Consider the following 22,688-nt stretch of genomic DNA (forward strand, 5'->3'; position numbering starts at 1 on the left):
CAAAACTGTATGCAGTATTCCAGGTGCGGCCTCACCAATACCTTGTACAACTGCAGCAATACCTCCCTGTTTTTATATTCCAACCCCCTAGCAATAAAAGCCAACATTCCATTGGCCTTCTTGATCACTTGCTGCACCTGCATACTAACTTTTTGAGTTTCGTGCACCAGGACCCCCAGATCCCTTTGTACTACAGTACTTTCCAGTTTCTTGCCATTAAGATAATAACTTGCTCTATGATTTTTCCTGCCAAAGTGCATAACTTCACACTTTCCAGTATTGTATTCCATCTGCCAAATCTCTGCCCACTTACTTAGCCTGTCTATGTCCCTTTGCAGGTTTTTTATGTCCTCCTCACTCACTACTTTCCGTCCCATCTTTGTATCATCTGCAAACTTTGATATGTTACACTCGGTCCCCTCCTCCAAATCGTTAATATAGATTGTGAAGAGTTGGGGACCCAGCACTGACCCCTGCGGAACACCAGTAGTTACTGAGGGAGTTCCTGCTCCAGTGGCTCTGACATCTGTGGAGGCTGATACGCCGAAAGACTTGAAACTGGCATTGGCACTAACAAATGGACAAACACATTACATCACCCCAGTTACTCCTGATTTGCATGTAAGCAAGAACTTTTGATTAAGCAAGAACTGTGTTGTATCTTGTTACAGTAATTATATCCTGCAGTGGTATTTTCAGCTGAAAGGTTTTTGTATGTGTTATTGACTTCTATTTTGCTTTGCCATATTTATTGTATATTCAATGGGGTGAATTTTTTTTTACACTGACACATAATTCTCCGATCCTGTGTACCTAGTGGGGAGCCATACTTGGAGATCAGAGCTAGGGCTAAATAATTGTGCCAGTTCTCCAGCCCACATTCCCTGCTGGGAGTGCAGAATCAGTGAATTTAATGTGATATACAAGATTTCAGTTTCCACATATAAATTAATATATAATTGTATATTTCTGCTCAGTTTATTCTACATAATACAAGTACAACAATTGGCCTAGACTTGGCACACCAGATCTTAAACAATTAGTTGTATAATAATGATTAATATTTATACTGCTACCCAAGAAAACCCAGAGTCAGAAATCAAAGAGATATTCCTGTGTAAGATAAAATAAGTTTTGTAATCAGAATTATTAATCAATAAGTATACATTTGGAATTGACTTTCAGGTGAAAGCTTTAGCTATATAGCTTTACTGTTTCAATGTAACATGCAAATACTGTCTTACTGCCAAGCACAACTTCAGTTGTGCCTGAAGCATTTTTATCATGGTGTTGAATCTATATAATTATTACGGTGCTGCATAGCGAAAGCAACAACAGAGACAATAACCTGTAATTAAATAAAACAGGAATTGCAAGCTTTGCCATCCTAATATGGCCATATCCATGAAAAAAAACGTCATTTGTGATTGTGATTTGAAAAAGAAATCCAGTCTTTCATTTTTGGTGGAGTGCTTCATCAACATGGGGTTTGGAATATATGCCTTGGTGCTTTTCTTAACAATAGTAAGTACTATTTTGCTTTACTCATTCATTTTTTAATGTTGAATGGTAAATAACTATTGAAGCTACCTTCACAGTTACTTTGTTAAAATGGATTTAATGAATTTCAAGCAGAATTTATAAGTGTGCTATGTGCAGTTAATATATGATAAAGAATATTACATGCTGTTATAAATTTAATGGCCTGCTAGGTCAAGTAAACATCAACTTCATATCTATTTAATAATTTTGTGTCATTAAAGTTAAACATTCTTTTGCAAATTTAGTACACCTTATTACATTTTACTATATACTTGACATGATGATGAAGTACTCTTTACATAGGAAGAATTTATTCAACTTTATAATACTCAGGCATTAACCTTTGTATTTGTACTTTATTATGGGTGGTTTGTAGGTAGGAAGGCAGAAACAAACCTGTGTGCGTTACACAAGAATTCTATCAAACTGCAGCCATCGTCTTTCCACAATCTTTACAGTGAGCTCTCGCCTAGTTAATAACAACTATCAGTTCAGTAACAGTTCTCTCTCCAGCCTCAGAATTATCTGCTAATATTCCTAGACATTTCCAAAATGTTTAAAATGAAAGAAACAAAGAGACTTTTACATGAGGTAAATTTTTAAACTTCGGACTTCTGCTAGTGAGCACCTATTGGAAATTCAGATGTGCTCTCTGCTCGATTTTACGATGGCCAGTTGGAAAGTTATGCACAAAGTCCGAAGATTATCAAGAATTTTTTATTTATACAGGAGATTTTATTTTTATATCAGGGGAGATGATTGATTCCATGTATTTTTTATTTTATTTTAATGACGCAGTGAGTTATACAGCTAATATTAACCCTTCCACGGAAAGATCTCATATAACCTCCTGTCAAATTGTCACACTGCCCTTATGTGAAGGTACTATTATAGGATATTGTCATACATCCTTTACCTATAATCCAAGTTTGAGGAGTAGGGAAACACTGAAAAAGTCTGATTAATACTTTATTAAATCAAGCCAATTAAATAATAAAACATAACCCCTTACATGCAGTATATATGAGGTATAGGTACCAATTATACTCACATACCTCAGGAAATGCTGCTTATGCTAGCCTCAGAAAGAGTAAATTGAAGAGTTCCCTTTTATCTTACTCTGAGCTTCAGAATGTTGTATTCTTAAGTTAGACTTACTCGGTTTATTGGCTGTTAGCCCCTGTTGTGCATTCTTATCCCTTCCAATCTTTATTGCGGCGGAAACATATTGGCCCGGAATTTATGGTCAGCGGCGAAGCAAAGGCATTCACTGCTGGCCCTGAAGTAAGGGTCGCATAAGATCTTGCGATCAGTGTGTCAAGAATGTCAGGATTTTCGATGCATAGTTGAAATCAATGGAGTATAGTGGGAGTCCTGTAGTGCGGAGCTTCTGTGGCGTCAACAAGCTGTCTAAGCAGAAAATGCAGAATTCTCATAGACAGCGAACAAGGAAGTGGGTAAGCTCCGAAAATTCTAACTTTTTAAAAATGTTAGAGAGAGCAAAACGAAGATTGGGACTCTCACACTGTATTCTGTCAAACAAGTTTCTAGTGTTCGCTCATCTATGATGGTTTATATATTTGCACCCTCCTGTGTGTGAGGTGATTAAATTTGTTATGTCAAATATCCTCAATGGGATTGAAATATTGCTGTGCAATATTTGTAGTTAAATTCCTCCGTTTACCACTTTAACATTTCCAGCTTGGAGCGTGGTTTTCTAGACACTCTGTCCAATGTGAAACAAGATACTCCCCCCTTCCAGGTCGATTTTCACTTGCTTCGCCTGACATTAACCGGGTGGTAACAGCCTCATAATGGGATCAGTGTGGCGAAGCCACTGAATGACTCTGGGCAACTGTATATAATTCTCTTTAACGATGTTCTAACACCAGCCTAAGCCTGTACCATTGTGATAAACATTACTGTGTTTTGTATATAGTGTTTGTATGTATGGGGCGTGGCCCCTTTAAGAGCGCGGGAAAACGCAATGACGTCACGTCGCAAACCACGTGACTGTCCGGGCAGTCCTCGTGGAATCTCCATCTTGTTAAGACCTGTTTTCGTGGTTCTCCTGTATCGATCTCAACAAACTGTTTGAACTCGTTTAGCCTTACATTAAAGACCTGTTTGATTGATCTCCTGAGTCAACCTCAGTTATTGGTTAGGAATTCGTCAATTCCTACATCAGTACCCTTACCGTCTAATTACCTTGGCAATGTGGCCATTTTGAAAGTGTCCTTCTGCCAGGTGTCCAAAGTGCCTGCCTGTTTCAGAAGGTAGCTCCCATTTAATGGGCAAATCCTGTGACATAAATAGGACCCTGACTGCCATTTTAGGTTGGAACTGGTTGGACTGTGTGGTATACAGGCTCCGATCAATTTTATGGGCGATGGAGCTGAAGAGGCTCAGCAAAGATAAGTTTGGAATTATTTTTGTGGGATCTGGAGGAGCAGGAATACTCCTCTCTATAAGATTTGGATCACAGGTCACACACAGATTACCCAAAGGGTCCTAGGAGTCATAGGACATTTTATTAAGGAGCGGCAGTTCAAATATAATGAAATGCAACACGTAATCAGGATAGACATAGTAGACATACGACCGTGACAAGCAACTGGTACCGGTCCCGATCGGACAGATGGCTGGCACACACCGTCTGTGCTAAGGCCTCTCTAGGTCTTGCTTTTATTCTCTTTTTAGGGGTGGGCCTGATGTAGAATATGGACAGGACTATCTAACCTGTTAGGGCTCTTCCTAAACCAAGGTGCCCAGTGGTATGTCGAGTTCTTTGTCTCAACTTTCAGATGAAAACTCTCCCCTGTCCCATGAGATCATTCCTTTGCTTATCTCTTGTTTGGGCCTCTGGTTACTTTCTCTTGGACAGTCTCTTCATCTCAAGGCTACTCGCTCAATCCTCCTACCAGGCCCAGTCATGCCTACATGATGGGCTGTTTCTGTGTTACGCCCTTGTAAATGACCTCAGCTCTTTGTGCAACTCCTTATCTGACATGATTGGAATTCTTCTGTGTCATCGGCTTATTCTAGCTGCTGAGCTGGTAAACCCATGTCTTTTATAATTCACACTTTCTCCCAATTCACGATTTCTTACATCTCCCTTAACTTACCTTGCTGGCTGCCTGGGCAGCCTGATATCGGTAGGCCTCAATCTGGCAAGTTGCATCGGGATGCCAGTAAAATAAAATGGCCATTACAAAGGAATGTTGCCAACTGGTGATTTATTCAGTTGTCTGCCTCATTCCTCAACATGCGGTTGTCTAGAAAATGACCTGTTGCTTATATTTGCTTTCCCAAGTTGGGCAAATTTCTCTCCAGCTTTACACCATGCCACCAGATGGACAATAGTGTGCAAGTTAGGCATTCCATCTAGCGAATATGGTCCAATGAACCTGCTGAAAAGACATTTCCTCCTGACTGATTTAGCAGTGAATGCAAAAAGCAACCAGTGTTGTCACTTGACCAGTACACTATAGGGGAAAAAAATCACATTTAAGTATGTGCCAATATACTTAGTGATGCTCTTAATTCGCCACCTCATTACTTACAACCCTATCACCATCACCATCATCATTACTTTGTCCCAGTGTTATACAGGGAAAAATACTCCAAACTCAATCCACATTTCAATTGGATAACGTTCATACACACACCACTATTACTATTAGTCTTACCCCTTTTACTGTTACAATAAGGTGAGTTGTGAAACAGATGAGCTTTAAAACACCCCCTTTTAATATACTGTTATGCTTTAGTTTGAAGTACTGTCTTATTATCTTCTGTATATCTCTATGATCACCTCCTTTTCAAGGCTTTAAAAGCTTAAGTTTCTTTCATCGTAACTCAGTCCTCTGATGCTAGGGATCAGTATTGTTTCTCCTCTCCACAGCCTCCAGGGCTTGAATGTCTCCTTCTGTGTAAACATAGGGGCCTAGAAATTCAGTCGCGTTTGCGCCCACTTATGGGCTATAGAGTGGTTTGCGCCGGAAGTTTTTTCGCGCCCGAAATTCAGTTGGTCCGTAACATCGACGTTAGCCGGTAGCGCTGCGCCGGCACCGATGACGTCATCGGTGTGCGCAGCGCCCCGGTTCCAATGCAATTCCGGTCCGACCGCCAAATTCAGTTGCGGCCGCCTCTCCCGTGGCGGCCGCAAACAGCGTTTGCAAAACGGTGCCTTGTAGCTCCGAGAGGCCGGCGCATAAAGGTGGAGGGGCGGCCGGCCGCTTTCCCGGCGGCCGCCTGGCCGCACCTCCCTCCCCGGACTCCTGCACCACCCCCCCGCGGCATTGGTGTGTCACTCCCGCGAGCCCGGCACTTCTCCGTGGTGCCGGGCTCATTTGCCGGGGGAATCCAGTGGCGATCTCACGGCTGCAGGCAGCTCCTCCTTAAGAGAAGGAGGAGGCCTGCAGTACCCCAGCCTGCCGCACCGCATCGGGTGCCGCAGCGGCAGCTGGACGCCTGAAACTGACATTCTTCGCCCCAAACGAGGCGGCCAAACCCTCCAATAGCGCCCGCCTCCGTGTTGGGGCGGTGCAACTGAATTTCAGGCGGGCGCTACGGGAATCCGGCCGAACGCTAAATTTCGGGCGCTAAAGACCTGGTGGGGCTATACCTAATTTCTAGGCCATGGTCTAAACATATCACTGTATAGTTCTAGCTTTCTGACTCTTAACTTGTACTCTGCTGTTTTGGCTATATAGCTCAGCACTCTATTTGCTTTATTGATTGCTGCTCCATAGTAATTAGGCATGTTGAGTACTGAGTCTACCAAGATTCCTAGATCTCTCTCAAGTTCATCCTTTACCTATCTTGCCATCATTGATGGAGTACTTGTGTTCTACAGAATCTTGGTTAGACCACACTTAAGAGAACTGTGTGCAGTTCTGGTTAGAGGCACTGGAGAAGGTGCAAAAAAGATTTACACTTATGATACCAGAACTGAGGTTACAACTATCAGGAAAGACTGAACAGGCTGGGACTCTTTTCTCTAGAAAAGTGAAGGCTGAGGGGTGACTTAAGAGATCTTTAAAATTATGAAGGGGTTTGATAGGGTAGATGTAGAGAAGATGTTTCCACTTCTGGGGCAGTCCAAAACTATGGGCCGTCACTAATAAATCCAATAGGGAATTTAGGAGAAACTTCTTTACCCAGTGAGTGGTTAGAATGTGGAACCCAATGGAGTGGTTGAGGTAAATAGCATAGCTACCCTTTAAAGGGAAGCTAGATAAACATATGAGAAAGGAATAGAAGGTCATGTTGATCGGGTTGGATGAAGTAGGGTGGGAGGAGGCATGTGTGGAGCATAAATACTGGCATAGACCAGTTGGGCCAAATGGTCTGTTCCTGTGCTGCAAATTCTATGCAATAAGAAGTCATCCTTGGCCCCAGTGAGAGGTCAACACACATTTGTAATCCCATCTAAATTAAGGGCTGGATTTTCATTCAGAAGTCGGGAAGGAGGCGGGACTACAACTTTCGGGTTTTAGTCCTGCCTCCATCGACGTCTGACCAATCCAAGCGATATTCCCTTGAATGACCTTGTTGAGCCCGCTCAGCGGGCTCAGCAGGCCAATTAAGGGCCACCCAGCAACAGGTGACATCACAGACTGAAATTTCATCTGTCAAGACGTGTTGACAGATGAAATATCAGTGTTTAACAGCTGTTTGAAGCTGTCAAACACTGACAGTCTTACTTCTAACCTGAGTCCTTCTACGCAGACTCAGTTAGAAATCTAGCCGGCACTGAAAACTGAAGGCTGTCACTTTTGACAGCTCGCGGCCATTCTGCTTTCAGTGCCGGCTGAATGATGGACTCCCGAAGCCTAGAGGAAGGAAGGCTGTGAAGGTAAGTACAGGTAATTTAAACTTCTTTACACACTTTAGACACACCAAACACACTTACCTTTGCACTCATGCACCCATCACTCACCTGAACGCTGACATCTCGACCCCCCCCAAGTCCTTCAACCCGACGGCCCGACTCCTCTAACCTGGCACGGTTTGGAGCCGTCGGGAATCCCACACGACACCCTTCAAAATAGAGATTAGGCTAAAAACTGCCTGTTAACTACCTGTTAACAGGCAGTTAATTGGCACTAATCCCTTCCCGCCTCGGGTCGGCGGTACCCGCCTCCTTTGAAACTTACGTGGAGACGGGTTTTGGGCGGGATGGTGTCGGGACCACTGAATTAGGGATTTTAGCCCCCCGCACGCCTAAAAGCCCGCCTCACGGCACACTGAAAATCGACCCCTAAGTGTTATAAAAATTAACCTTTATAAAGCGCTGGCCACAACTGGAGTACTGCATCCAGTTCTGGTCACCACACTTTAGGAAGGATGTGAAGGCACTTGAGAGGGTGCAGAGGAGATTTACCAGAATGGTTCCGGGGATGGGGGATCTTAGCTACAAGGACAGGTTGGAGAAGCTGTAATAAAAACAGAAAATGCTGGAGAAACTCAGCAGGTCAGGCAGCATCTGTGAAGAGAGAAACAGAGTTAACGTTTCAGGTCGATGACCTTTCGTCAGAACAAGAAAAAAGCAGGAAATGGAACAGATTTTTAAGCAAGTGAAGAGGCTGGGAAAGGGGGGAGGGGATGAAAAAACATCTTTGCTCTAATGAAAACAAATACAACTTCTCCAAAGGAGGTTGAGGAGTGATTTGATAGAGGTGTACAAGATTATGACGGGTTTGAATAGGCTCGACGGGGAAAGGCTGTTCCCACTAGTTGATGGTACAAGGACTAGGGAACACAGATTTAAGGTGTTGGGCAAGAGATACAGGGGGGGATGTGAGGAAAAACCTTTTTACGCAGCGAGTGGTGATGACCTGGATCTCGCTGCCGACGGAAGTGATGGAAGGGGAAACACCTAAGAGGGCACTAATGGGGCACAAAGCAACTAGCGCCTGGGCGCGGCGTCGCCAACACCTCCTGCGAAATTCAGCGGGAGGTTAGCGGTGGCGGTAACTGTTAATGACCCATGGCACTGCGCCACCAGCAATGACGTCATTGCCGTGCACAGTGCCCCGCTCGCACCCCAGCTGCGATCTTCAGTAGCGCCCCCTGACACTATGTCTGACAGGGTCAGGGGGGTTTACCCGCAGCCGGGGTGGCGCTAATTAAAGGTGAGGTGCCAGGCGGCCATTTTTGTTGCTGGCTGCCTGCCAGCACCTGCCCCCTCTGCCATCCCCGGCTTCCAGACCAACCCTCCAGCGGAGTGCCGGCTGTGTTGAAGTGCCAGGCTCTTTTGCCAGCACTTCGATCCCTGGTGGCCCAGCTGGGCCCCAGGTTGCAATGCGCAAGGCCCCTCCCTTTTAAGAAGGGGAGGAAGGCCTGCAGTACCATGGCTCGACATGCTGTAGCGCGTGGCTAACTTTTTTGGGGTGCTAAAAGTAGCGCCCCAGCGAAGTTAGTGCCCCAAAGGGGGTGCGACTCAATTTTCCCCCCTCAATGTTTTCAAGGGGAGACTGGATAGGCACTTGAGGGAAATAAACCTGCCAGGCTACGGGGATAGAGTGGGGGAATGGGACTTACTGGATTGCTCTGCAGAGAGCCGGCACAGACTCGATGGGCCAAATGGCCTCCTTCTATGCCGTTATGACTCTATGGGCTGGATTTTCATTGGACCGTTGAGTCGGGATTGGAGGCGTGTGGGGGTTTAAAATCCTGAAATCGGGGGTCCCGACCCCATCCCGCCTCCATGCCAGTTTCAAAGGAGGCGGGTACATGCCCCGCACTGGGACCCACCTCCTCGAGGCGGGAAGGGGATTAGTACCAATTAACTACCTGTTAACAGGTAGTTAACAGGCAGTTTTTAGCCTAATCCCTATTTTCATGGTTGAAATGTGGGATTCCCGATGGCTCCAAACCACGCCAAGTTAGCGAGATGGGCCGTCGGGATGAAGGGCTTGGAGGGGTCGAGATGTCTGGTGTTCAGGTGAGTGATGGGTGCATGAGTGCAGAGGTAAGTGTGTTTGGTCTGTGTAAAGTGTTTAAAGAAGTTCTACTAACCTTTACTTACCTTTACAGCCTTCCTTCCTTCAGGTCTCGGGAGTCCCTCATCTCACCGGCACAGAAAGCAGAATGGCCGCCAGCTGTCAAAATCTGCAGCCTCTGCTTTCTGTTCCAGGGAGATCTCTAAATCATCCTGAGAGGAAGGAATTAACCTGGAGTACAGATTGTCAGTGTTTGACAGCTTCAAACAGCTGTAAACGCTGATATTTCATCTGTCAAAAGGTCTTGACAGATGAAATTTCAATCTGTGACATCACCTGTTGCCGGGTGGCACTTAATTAGCCTGCTGAGCCCGCTGGGCAGGCTCAACAAGGTCAATCAAGTCTAAATCACGTGGGTTGGCTAGAACTCTATGGAGGCGGGACTACAACCCCAAAAGTTGTAGTCCCGCCTCCTACCAGCCTCCTCAATGAAAATCCAGCCCTATGACTTTGACACACCGCTGCTTGCTGGCTCGATGTAGGGCCTCTTGCATATCCCTGACTTGAATCACTCTACCATCGGTGACCGTGCCTTCAGCTGCCAAGCCTTTAAGTTCTGGAATTCCTTCCCTAAGCCTCTCCGCCTCGCTACCTCTCTTTCCTCCTTTAAGACGCTTCTTTAAACCTACCTCTTTGACCAAGCTTTTGGTCATCTGCCCTAATATCTCCATATGTGGCTGGGTGTCAAAGTTTGTTTGATAGTCGTTCCTGTGAAGTGCTTGGGATATTTTACTATGTCAAAGATGCTATATAAATACAAGTTGTTGTTGTTGCTGTAAATGAGGTCGGGGCCTAATAATCGTGGCTGCCCCTTTGCTTCAGTCACCCAAAAATCAAAATCAAACACTGCACTGTTAATAATAGAGTTGCTGTCCATAATGGAGTGGGGCCGCAGGGAGGGACGTCTCCAGGTCAGCACTAAAATGAATGTTTAAACAAAAAAGGACATTTCTGATTAAACCTACAATTTTCTTGTATAAAAAGGGGGAGTGCTTTGAACGGAAAGTGTTATACCTATGCTTTCCTTCACCTTTAAATAGGATTTATTATTCTAAAGCTGTTTTTAAATGATATACATATTTTGTTTGGAAATCTTTGGCCTAGTGCAGACCCACGGGGGTAATCTTAATATTTATGGTCAGGCGAAGAACAAGCTACAGCAAATCGACCACCCATTTTATACTCCGCCTGAATCTGAACCAGGAAATGCCAGTTAAAATATTTAATTCAATCTCAAATCAGGTGCAGAAAGCAAAATAAGAGAGGAAAAGAAAATGGCATTAAAAGACACATAAAAGAGTAAATTTATTTAAATTTTTTTATTTTTGTAAATCTTCAACAGTAATTTAAATCTGAAAGAATGAGACTCCACACTTGTAAAAGTTAATTTTCAGTGCCAGAGAGCTTGTTTGGCAGTAATTAAGACTTATCACGCCATTAAAAATTCACTTACACTGGAATGGACAAGTCTTAACTTTTTCTTGTGAATTTAGTGGATATCTAATGGATAAGTACCCTAACTTCATGCTGTTGCATGTCTTTCAATGCCGAGTCTCTTCACAAGATACTCTTATAGCGAAGCTTCTGAAGGAGCAGGGCAAGTCGGACAGTATTATATCCGTGTGTTAATGGAGACACGGAATGCAGGAGTTGGTTTAACAAGTCTTTACTGAATGGACACAACCTGGAAACTGAAACTACAGAAGCCCGCTAGGGTCTTTTATACAGGGGTGGTCACTGCCGGTACTGCTGTCTGAGACCAGTTATTCCCTTAAAGGGACATACACAACAATTCCTCCCCTTTTAGATAAACAGTACATAACATTAATTTAACAACTAAATAATAACTAATTACAATTACAATTACGGTTGCTAGATACATTGGTTGAAGTTAAGCAATTATAAGTTCAGTCTTTGAGGAGGCTTCCTGATTCTGGCTGGATAACGCCTCTTTGGGATATCAGGTGCTTCTGGCAAGGTCGAGTCGGGACCAATGTCGTTGTTTGGTTCGTCTGCTTCCAATATCACCGATTCTGCGGTAGATGCAATTGGTACTTCGGTTTCATCGCCAGGTGTATCAGATCGTGGTGTGGAGTTGACGTTTTCCAGTGACTCTAGAATCTGGTCAGCATGGCGTCTTACAATGCTCTCTCCAATGTCCACGGTATACATTAGAGGTCCTTGCCGTGTACAGATCGTTCCTGGCTGCCATTTCTCTGTGCGGTAGTCCCGGGCCAAAACTGGTTGACCTATCTTAAAGCTCCTGGTCGGCCTTTCATTCATATTCTGAAACTGCCTGTTCTCCACATCTCTTTGGATGTTTGGCTTAACCAAATCCAAGTGGCATCGTAGTCTTCGATTGAAGAACATCATGGCTGGAGTTTGGTTGGTAACCGCATGTGTCGCATTCCGGTAGGCAAACAAGAAGTTATCCACCTTGTGTTGTAGGGGTATATCTTCATTACACATTGCCTTGATAGCCTTCTTGAATGTTTGAACAAACTTCTCGGCCAATCCATTAGTGGCTGGATGATATGGGGCGGATGTGTAATGCTTAACACCATTGTTCTTTAAGAACCTCCGGAAATCTTCAGACACAAACTGTGGTCCATTGTCAGAGCAAATCTGTTCAGGCAGCCCATTCCTGGTGAATATGGTTCGTAAGACTGTGATAGTTTTTTCTGTGGTGGTTGAGGACATTTTAATTACCTCTGGCCACTTTGAATGTGCATCCACCACAATTAAAAACATCGAGTCCATAAAGGGACCAGCAAAATCAACGTGCACCCTTTGCCATGGAGATGAGGGCCACTTCCATGGATGTAGAGGGGCTTGTGGTGGGGCGTTTTGGACCTTCTGGCATCCTGTACAGCTCTTGGTCATCTCTTCGATTTCTCTATCGATTCCCGGCCACCACACAAACGCTCTGGCTAAGTTCTTCATTTTCACCCCTCCCAGATGACCCTCATGAAGCTCATTGAGCACTCTGTCCTTCAATTTGGGTGGAATTACTACTCTGGATCCACACATCAAGGTTCCTTTGCACACGGACAGCTGTTCTCTTCTCGGTGAGAATGCTGGCAACAGTGGTTCGCCATGTGCTGGCCATCCCTTCACCGTTAAATCATAGACCCAGGAGAGTGTCGGGTCATTTCGTGTTTCCTTTTCTATGTTTGCATTCGTCACAGGGAGACATTCGACAATAGTCGAGTGGAATAACTCCACTGGATCCACTGCCAGTTCTTCTTCCACCGTCGGCAATGGTAGGCGCGACAATCCATCAGCATTCCCATGCTGTTTAGTTCCTTTGTACTCGATGTCATATTGGTGTGCCCCTAGGCAAAGGGACCACCTCTGTAGCCGTTGTGCCGTCATTATCGGTACGCCCTTCTGAGGGTTGAAAATGGAGATGAGAGATTGATGATCAGTTAGTAGAGTAAATTTCTGACCGTGCAGGTAGTGATTGAACTTCTTCACCCCCCACACCAGGCTGAGGGCCTCTCTGTCAATCTGGGCGTAGTTACGCTTGGCTGAAGTTAATGAGCGTGACGCAAAGGCTATCGGCCTCTAAGAACCATCAAGGAATTTATGTGACAGTACTGCCCCAATGCCGTAGGGAGACGCATCACACGCAAGTCTTATCGGTAGTGATGGGTTGTAGTGAGCCAATACTTCTCTTGAAGTGATTAGGTCCTTACTCTTCTGAAAGGCCCGCTTACATTCATCGCTCCATTTCCATGCTACTCCCGTTCGTAGTAGGGCTTCAATGGATGCAGAATTGTGGACAAATTCAGCAAAAACTTATGGTAGTAATTCACCAATCCGAGGAATGACCTCAGTTGCGACACATTTTCAGGCGCTGGAGCCTTAACTACCGCTTCAATTTTGTCAGGGGACTTATGCAACCCCTCTTCATCAATCACGTGGCCAGAATACGATATCTGTTCCTTAAAAAACTCGCACTTGGGGCGATTGGCTCGTAGCCCATGTTCACGTAGTCTAGTGAGCACCTGCTCTAGGTTGGCAAGGTGTTCACTGTCATCTTCACCTGTCACTAGGATGTCGTCCAAGTAACACTGAGTCCTCGGAATCCCTTGCAGGACTTGTTCCATCGCTCTCTGCCATATCGCCGGAGCTGATGCTATCCGAATACCAGTCGATTATACTGGTAAAGACCTTTGTGAGTGTTTATCGTGAGATACTTCCTAGAGGATTCTTCAACCTCCATCTGCAAATATGCTTGTGCTAGGTCAATTTTTGTAAAACGCTTCCCTCCAGATAGTGAGGCGAAGATATCTTCTATCCTTGGAAGAGGATATTGTACTGTGTGAAGGACTGGGTTCACTGTCACCTTGAAGTCCCCACAGATGCGAACCTTCCTTGGCTCTTCAGACTTATTGTTTAACATTTTCTTCATGACAGGAACGATGGGTGTCGCCCACTCGCTCCAGTCTACCTTGGATAACACGCCTGCATTCTCCAGATTCTCCAGCTCTGCCTCGACGGCTGGGCGAATTGCATAAGGTACCGGTCTTGCTTTGAAAAACTTGGGAATTGCATTCTCCTCTATTTTTATCGAGGCGGTTACGCCTTTAAGAGTGCCCAGTTCTTGTTGAAATACCTCTTTGGCGTCAGCTAAGATTGTTGACAATCGTCCAGGAGTGACATCATCATCCTTTTTACCAGCCACCGTCAGTGCCTGAATGGAGTGCCAGTCTAAACTTATCTTTCTGATCCATTCACGTCCCAATAACGGTGGTCCACCATCTTGCAGAATGTAGAGATACAATTTCCGTATTTTCTTGCCGTTGTATTCGACAGGCACCCTTATTTTTCCTCTGGGGTATACTTTTTGCCCCGTATACGTCCTCAAGACAATGGATGTCTCTCTCAAGGGTATGTGTGAGAATAGCCGCTCGTAGTCTCGTCGATTCATGACGGTTAGAGCTGACCCTGTATCCAATTCCATTTTGACTTGGGACCCTGCTATCGTGAGGGTGACCCAAATGGTTCGGTGATCCTCTTTTGCGATTACGTTGTGAAGTTTGAGACAGCTTAGTCTCTTGTTCCCGGATTCACTATCGCTCATCTGGTCTTTGGAACTCCTGTCCGTCATCTTTTGTACTTTCCTGTACGGTTCCTTAGTAGCCTTTTTGTTGTCATTGGTCCTCTTCCCAGACCTGCAAACTCGTGCAATGTGTCCCATCTTTCCGCATTGCCTGCATATTTTGTCCTTGGACCAGCAGTCCTTCTGGTCATGGTTTGTTCTGCCGCAGCGATAACATTTTGCAAATCCCCATGTCATTTCGTGGGTGCCGTATTCCTGTGGCTTTTGTTGTATTTCCGCAGCTCCCCTTGCTGCTGCTTCGTACGATACTGCCACGCTGAAAGCCTTATCTAGCGTCAGCTCTTTCTCTGAGAGTAACCTCTTCTGGGTTCCTTCACTCAGGAGTCCACAGACAAATTTGTCCCGTAAGGTATCTGCCAGTCCTGCTCCGAACTGGCAGTGCTTTGATAGCTTGCGTAGTTCCATAAGGTAATCAGCATTGCTCTCATTTTTGTGCTGATTTCTCCTGTGGAATTTAAATCTTTCTGCTATCAGCAGTGGTGTAGGATTTAGGTGTTCCTGTAGGATAGCAACAATTTTGTTAAAACTCTTCGCCTTCGGTTTGGCTGGAGTAATCAGGTCCCGCAATAGGCCGTACGTTCTTGCGCCCATTAAATTTAGCAATACCGATGCCTTTTTCTCATCGGCTATTTCGATTGCCTCGCAATATACCTCGACTCTTTCCACATACGTGGTCCAGTCTTCTATTGCATTATCGAAGGCAGTGATATCGCCAGTCTTTGGCATCTTGAAAATCTAAGATGGCGCCTCCCGCGCTTTTCCTTCGTCCCCGATGGATGAAAATGGCGCCTCCCGCGCTTTTCCTTCTTCCCCGAGTTAAGATGGCGCCTCCCGCGCTTTCCTGCCGCTGCCGCTGCTGTCAACGCTGCTCTCTGCGGTATTTTTATTTTTAACCGTTCCCGTCATGGAGCGGACCCTCTGGGACACTTTCCTCCCTCTTCTTAGGTCCGAACGCTGCCCGGCTGCGAAGCACCGGCCGCGCCCTGTGTGCTCCACCCTCTCGCTCTCTCTTTGCTTCCCGACTCGCTGCCCGGCCCCGTTGCAGAGCCACCCGATCGAGCTCTAGCCCGCCGCAGCCCAGGAAGGATCAGTGCACTACCTGCCACCAGCCCGATTAGCTGGGAAACCACAGACTGAAGAACCAAGCTTGGCTCTTGACAGTCTCTCCTGCAAGTTTTCAATCCGATGATTTGGAGGGCGGTTGCCCACGGTCGACGCCCGTTTCTCGAGTTCCTTTGGATTCTTTTTTTTTCTTTCTTCTGGCTTCGACCTTCAATAATGTCGTCTGAGGTGCTGCCGAGTTGCAGGTAAGTTAGTTTCTTACTCGTTGCCAGTATTATATCCGTGTGTTAATGGAGACACGGAATGCAGGAGTTGGTTTAACAAGTCTTTACTGAATGGAGACAACCTGGAAACTGAAACTACAGAAGCCCGCTAGGGCCTTTTATACAGGGGTGGTCACTGCCGGTACTGCAGTCTGAGACCAGTTATTCCCTTAAAGGGACATACACAACAGACAGCAACTTCCTTATTTCTGCGATTAACTGCGCATGTGCTGTCGCAGGAAGTTGCTGTTCGATTTACACTTTAATAACAGTGAGTACTGTTAGCCTCATTGTTATTTCTACAGCAAAATCTGGCCCACTGTTTCAAAGCCTGGTTTTGACTGCACGGGGATGAAATGCTGTGTCCTCCAGGTCTATGTTTGATTCATTGTCCAGTCCTCATTCAGAGTGAGAGAGAGGACAGCCCCGCTCAAGTATCTATCCTGGATGCTGGTGAGCGTGGGAAGGACAGCTGTATTCGCTTGATGCCTGCGATCGTCAGCCCACCACACATGGAGACATCCAGACTCTTTCAGCCACTTGCACTCCTGCGAGAGGACTTCCAGCTTGTGGTCGAAATTTTGGTTGGTGCTAAAGTAGGTGGGATCCAGTTTAACAGAATTCCTCCTAATTTTCTACCCCTGCCTGGCCAAATGGCACCCTAAAACCAGGCAGTAAGAAGAGGAAAATCTAGGCCGATAGCGCAGTATCCGAATGCAGAAATAATACTCAGATATTAGAGCTTTGCATACAATGGGGGTTCATTTTGGGTGATAGTGTAAAATGGATGATATCAGCTGCCCATTATACGTCTCTCCTGATCGACGTTTCCAGTGAAGATGTATAACCGGTGGCTGATCCGAAATCGTCCGCTTTACACTAACAGCATAAGTCAAAATTACCTGATCCAGTGAGGGGAATTTTAACCCCCCAAAAACGGGTGGGTTTGGGTCGAACCTGTCCACTTCCGTATTTAAAGGAGGCGGGAAGGGGGCACGTGCAACCAAACCTCTGCTAGGAGATGACTTGATTATTATAATGAGTCTGCGAGCCTCATGTTTTATCTCTCATCCAAGCTTAACCCTGGCTGGCCGAGTTTCACGGGCCTCGAGAAACCCAGCAGCTAACGGGAGGTGAGGACTGCTGCATGGAAGATGTAAGTGCCTTTCCTGCACTGCTTGTGGGCCAGAAGGAGCAGGATTGCTTCCTTCCAGCCCACCAAGCAAACCTGCTTCCCCCCACCTCCCCCAGGATAGCGGACACCCTCTCCAGGATTGCCGACCCGCCCCCCTCAGGTTCGCAGACACCCTCCTCCCATCTCAAGGATCGCCGAAACCCTGCCCCAAGATCAGACCCCCCCGGATCGGACGTCCCCAGGATTGGACCCCCACCACTATTCTCTCACTATCCCAGCAGTGGCCCCCGACCTGCTCCTGGGCTGCGGTCTCCTCCAGAGCGTTCCCCGCCAAACGGGGAGCCAAGCCTATCAATCAGACTGGCTTCAGGGCGGGGGGAACTTGCTGGGAAAAAAAGACACACGCTCAAACCACCACAGCATGCGGGGAGACCACAACTCCTCTCTTCCCCCCCCCCCCCCTCCGGCTAGGTAAACCCGTCCCAGTCAAGATCGGAGCCAGTATCTCTTTTAATTCTACATTATAACAATATGTGTGGAGTTACTAATTAACTTTTTCATTAAAGTGTATTCCTGCTGTTAACAAGAAGATGCAAGAATAAACATTAATTGTGCATAAAAGGAATTGTGAGAATTTGATTGGTAGAATTTAAGATTCAAGTAAACTGATTTTTTTACTCTAAGGAGGCTCTTACTGGCTTGGATTGGAGCAATATCATCTCTTCAGAATAGAGCCTACATAATCAGTTAAGCTGTTTGATGTGTTGAGCAATGTTAATCTTAGATGTTTAAGTGTTAAATATTGAAATGTTTAATTTTAGGACCTGAACAGAATCGACGGACAGCATCCAGTGGTGTTGCGCCGTGTGAAGAGAAGGTGGATTTCTGCTGTTTATAAACTTATTGAAGAAGATCCTGGGCCTTACCCTAAACTGGCTATGAAAGTAAGTGTTAATATGAGAGAAAAAGATAAAGGATAAAATATTCTTGTTGTAGCTTCTACATAGATCAACATGAAAAATATCCAAATCTTTCAAAAAGCCACAAGTTGGTATAATTTTAATATCTATTTATTGCTCTAAATGATATATTTTGTGTCTGTGTGCTCAAAGTCTCATGAGTAACCTCATGTCTAAACATTATGATGAGTTCAATGTCTGACAAAGAATTTAGCTTGGTATTGGCTATTTAAATTAATTTGGTCCTGGTCACTTTCTTGAAGGTATTTGGCAACCTGTCTTTCATAATCAGTGCATGTTTCCATTCCTTGTTTTACCCAAACAGCTCCCCTGTCCAGGTCTGCTCTGAGTACTCTAGTACCTTGCTCTGCACCACAAATTCAGGAACTCCTGGAAGTCTTCACCTGTCCTCAATAGCACTGTATTCATCTCCAGGCCAGAAAAACTGAGCCCTGCTCTGTGTGGAGCGGAAAACACCAGCATAGACCAGTTGGGCCAAATGGCCTGTTGCTGTGCTGTAAATACTATGGGGAAAAATTCGGTTGATTAGCGCCTCCCATTAGCACCCTAAGATGGCGCTAATGGGGTGTAAAGCAACTAGCGCCCGGGCACGGCGATGTTTGCGCCGCTCGCGAAATTGACCAGACATTTTGTGGCGGTGTTAAACACTATCGCCATAATCTCCTGCGCCCGCAGATCGTGACGTTAGTCAAGCATGCAACGCCCGGGTAGAGCCCCGGACCGGATATTGAGTCGCGCCCCCTGCCTTTCCGCCTGCTGCTAGCAATGACAGGTAAAGGGAAACATTTTGCAGTCGGGAAGGGGCTGGGGGAGTGCTATTTAAAGGTGGCTGCTTCCTGCCTTTTTTTGTCAGCAAAATTTTTGGTTTTAACGCTGTCCTAAGGAGTTTTGGCCCTCAGCACCACTTTTGAGGTTCCTAAGCGCCGAGCTCTTTCCCTGGGCCTATCCATTAGTGCTTCCAACACAATTGCTTTTGAGGTCTCTCCAGGCCGAGATTCAAGGCTGCAAATAGCAGGGTGTGGCTGGCCAGCAAGATGGCCGCTCCCCTTTAAGAACTGGACGGCGCCAGTCTGTCTGTGTTCCATGGTAATTGGCATCGCCTGAGCTTCACCAGCGCTCTGAGGTAGCGCCTCGCTCCTCGTCATTAGAGCCTTAAGACAGGTGTGTAGCGCCTGATTTAGTGCTCAAATCACCTCCAGGGGCGATAGAGGCCAAGTTTGTAGTTGGAGGCGATAACTATTGCCAGACGCCAAACTTTGCGTCCAGCCGATAATAGCACCCCAAATGGGTGATACCGAATATCCCCCCCCTATATGAGTGGATTCCATTGAGCCCAGGGTAGTCTATAGCTGAAAAATGGATCACATCCCCCAACCCCCCCGCCAGATGATCTGAAATCATTGTAGCTCATGAATGCAACCTGAAACTCTTGTCCACCAGACAACTACAACATATTGTATACCTGCCTACCGTTATTCTGATTGGCTTTTGAAAGCCAGAGCAGCTGCTGTGGGATCTCCCTGCCTGACCTACTGTAGAGACAAACTGCTGGACCTCTACTTTCAGGAATACGTCAAGAGTGTACCTGCTCTGTCTCTCTCCTCACATTCCTGTGTGTGTGTCTTCCTTTTTCTTACTCTCTGTCTCTTATTTTTCTAACTCTCTTTCTGTCTTGTTTTAGTATCACATTTTTTTGCTTTTCTTGCACGTTCTTTCTGTCTCTTTTCGCTCACACTCTCTTTCTCTCTCGTTTGTCAAACTGTCTCTCTTGTTTTACTCTCTTGTACTTTCTTTGCCTCTTGTTTATCACTCATGCTCAATGCCACTTGATTCCCCCTCCCTGTTTCTCAACCTTGGTTGAAGCCAAGAAGGAGAGAGGGGTAAGACAGGATCTCTGTGTGTGAGACAGAGAGAAACAAGAAACAGAGCGAGGGTGAAAGAAACAAGAGACAGAGGCTGGGATTTTTCACTATTCTGAAATCATGGTGCATCTTTGGTGTGGTGGAAGTTCCCAAGAGAAGCTATTACCCAGTGCATGAAAATGACATGTTAAAACCTGGCTAAAGAAGACAGATATCGGAGGTTGCAGAAGTTCATTGATGAGTTTGATAGTAAGAAAACTCCGGGCACCCAAAACAGTACTTAAACTTCAAATAAAAGTTTTTTAAAAAATCCCACTAATTAAATGAACTATTAATAACTGTAAAAAAACTAATTTAAACAATTAATCAAATTTTTGAAAAAAATAATTTTTTTAAAAATCGGGTCTAAAAATACACTTACCTTACTGTAAAGTCTTTAAAAATAATAAACCTGTGGAAAAAAAATTCTAACTTTAATTAATAGACCACTTACCTTTTAAAACTAAGTACTTACGTCTGGTTTTTAAATGTGCAAAAAGTACAGGCCTTCACGCACGGGCAAACCGGTCAAAAAACCGGAAGTTCAACGCGCACGCGCACGCGCTGCCTCATACATCGCACGCGTTTCACCTCTTAACCCCTTCGTTCAGGGGACCGGAAGTGCTGTTTTCCCGCGCATGCGCTGTGCATGCAAGAAACCGGCACTTCCATCGGGTCCACGCGTGGGTACTCCGTCCGTACTCACGCGTTGGGACCCGAATTTCTGGGCCGTTGTTTTTAATGAAGATGTACGATATTTTAAAGTTAAGACCCGAGAAATGATTTTATATTTTAATGAAGTACTATTACTAGATCATTCCACTCACAACAGTTTTCTTGTATAATTATTTCCACAAGTAACAATTTTGTTTTATTGCAGCTTGCCAATGACAGGTCACAAAACTATTCGCTGTTATTTTCAATTTCCGGTCAGGGTGTTAACACTGAACCTGAGAAAGGCTTGTTTACAATTGATTCCAAGACTGGAGAAATATTTATCCATCACAAAGTTGATCGTGAAAAAACAAACCAATTGCAGGTACAAACTATCTTCCTTTGATTTTCTTTAACATAAGTTTTGCTGTATGATTCAAAGCACTTATGTTGGATTCTATAACTTATGCGGGCTTGTTCGGTGTCGACTAACGTAAAATATGCAAGAAACTGGAAAGTACTGTAGTACAAAGGGATCTGGGGGTCCTGGTGCACGAAACTCAAAAAGTTAGTATGCAGGTGCAGCAAGTGATCAAGAAGGCCAATGGAATGTTGGCTTTTATTGCTAGGGGGATAGAATATAAAAGCAGGGAGGTATTGCTGCAGTTGTACAAGGTATTGGTGAGACCGCACCTGGAATACTGCATACAGTTTTGGTGTCCATACTTAAGAAAAGACATACTTGCTCTCGAGTCAGTACAAAGAAGGTTCACTCAGTTAATCCCGGGGATGAGGGGGTGGTCATATGAAGAGAGGTTGAGTAGATTGGGACTCTACTCATTGGAGTTCAGAAGAATGAGAGGCGATCTTATTGAAACATATAAGATTGTGAAGGGGCTTGATCGGGTGGATGCGGTGAGGATGCTCCCAATGATGGGTGAAACTAGAACTAGGGGGCATAATCTTAGAATAAGGGGCTGCTCTTTCAAAACTGAGATGAGGAGAAACTTCTTCACTCCGAGGGTGGTAGGTTTGTGGAATTTGCTGCCCCAGAAAGCTGTGGAAGCTACATCATTAAATAAATTTAAAACAGAAATAGATAGTTTCCTAGAAGTAAAGGGAATTAAGGGTTACGGGGAGCGGGCAGGAAATTGCACATGAGTCTAGGTTCGGAATGGTCATGGCCCTGTGGGTAGTGGAGCGGGCCCAGGGGCCATGTAGCCTGGTTCTGCTCCTACTTCTTGTGTTCTAATTCTGTGTTAGATTTCAGGAGATGGTTTTATTCCTGTTCCTGGCTGGGGTGGAGATCGCCTTTACAGAAGGTAAGTACTGTAGAAAATTTAGGGACAGAGTGATCTCCTGGATGAGTTTCGATCGCCTAGGTGGGTCGGAGAGGAATTTCCCAGATTTTTTCTCCCAAATTGGGCATTGGGTTTTTTATCTGGTTTTTCGCCTCTCCTGGGAGATCACATGGGTTCGGGTGGGATGGAGAGTGATAGAAGATTTGAGGTTAGGATCAGATCAGCCATGATCTTATTGAATGGTGGAGCAGGCTCAAGGGGCCGATTGGCCAATTCCTGCTCCTATTTCTTATGTTGTTATGTTCTTAGTGTTGTGTCTGTGTATAATAAGACACAGACTGCAGGAGAAACAGTACAACAGGTGTTTACTGAATGAGGGTTACTCTAGAACTAACTGTACAGATCACTACTCAGGGTTTATATACAGGTGTGGTCACTGCCGGTACTACAGTATACAGGAGCTGTAAAAGTAGTTCTCTCCCTTAAAGGTACATACATTACAATTCCTCCCCTTTTAGATTAACAGTACCATAACACTCATTTAACAATTAAATATCAAACTAATTACAATTAACACTTTTAACATGCAACATCAGCTGAAAATAGTCTATTTATAAATTCAGTCTTTGGGGAGGCTTCCTGATTCTTTCTGGATAACGCCTTTCCTGAGTGTCTCGCTCTTGGTGCAGAGGCGATTCTAGCACCCTGTCGTC

General features: G+C 45.2%; 1 protein-coding gene across 2 annotated transcripts in view; it reads left to right on the top strand.

The window, feature by feature from the left end:
* Positions 1–1,459: 1,459 nt before the first annotated feature.
* LOC147108642 (cadherin-like protein 26) overlaps positions 1,460–22,688 on the top strand; it is a 111,429-nt gene continuing 90,200 nt past the window's right edge. The window contains exons 1-3 of one of the 2 annotated variants that reach the window (XM_086005335.1): positions 1,460–1,524; positions 17,961–18,083; positions 20,901–21,059. In XM_086005335.1, the coding sequence (XP_085861461.1) occupies positions 1,483–1,524; positions 17,961–18,083; positions 20,901–21,059 (324 nt within the window). In that variant the 5' untranslated portion in view covers positions 1,460–1,482. Of the gene's footprint in view, positions 1,525–17,025; positions 17,161–17,960; positions 18,084–20,900; positions 21,060–22,688 lie in introns of those variants that run through there. The other variant, XM_086005336.1, reaches the window with a different exon arrangement.

The sequence above is a fragment of the Somniosus microcephalus genome, chromosome 13 (genome assembly GCF_052327205.1).
Source record: "Somniosus microcephalus isolate GS21.2 chromosome 13, FLI_Smic_1.0, whole genome shotgun sequence".
Lineage (NCBI taxonomy): Eukaryota > Metazoa > Chordata > Chondrichthyes > Squaliformes > Somniosidae > Somniosus > Somniosus microcephalus.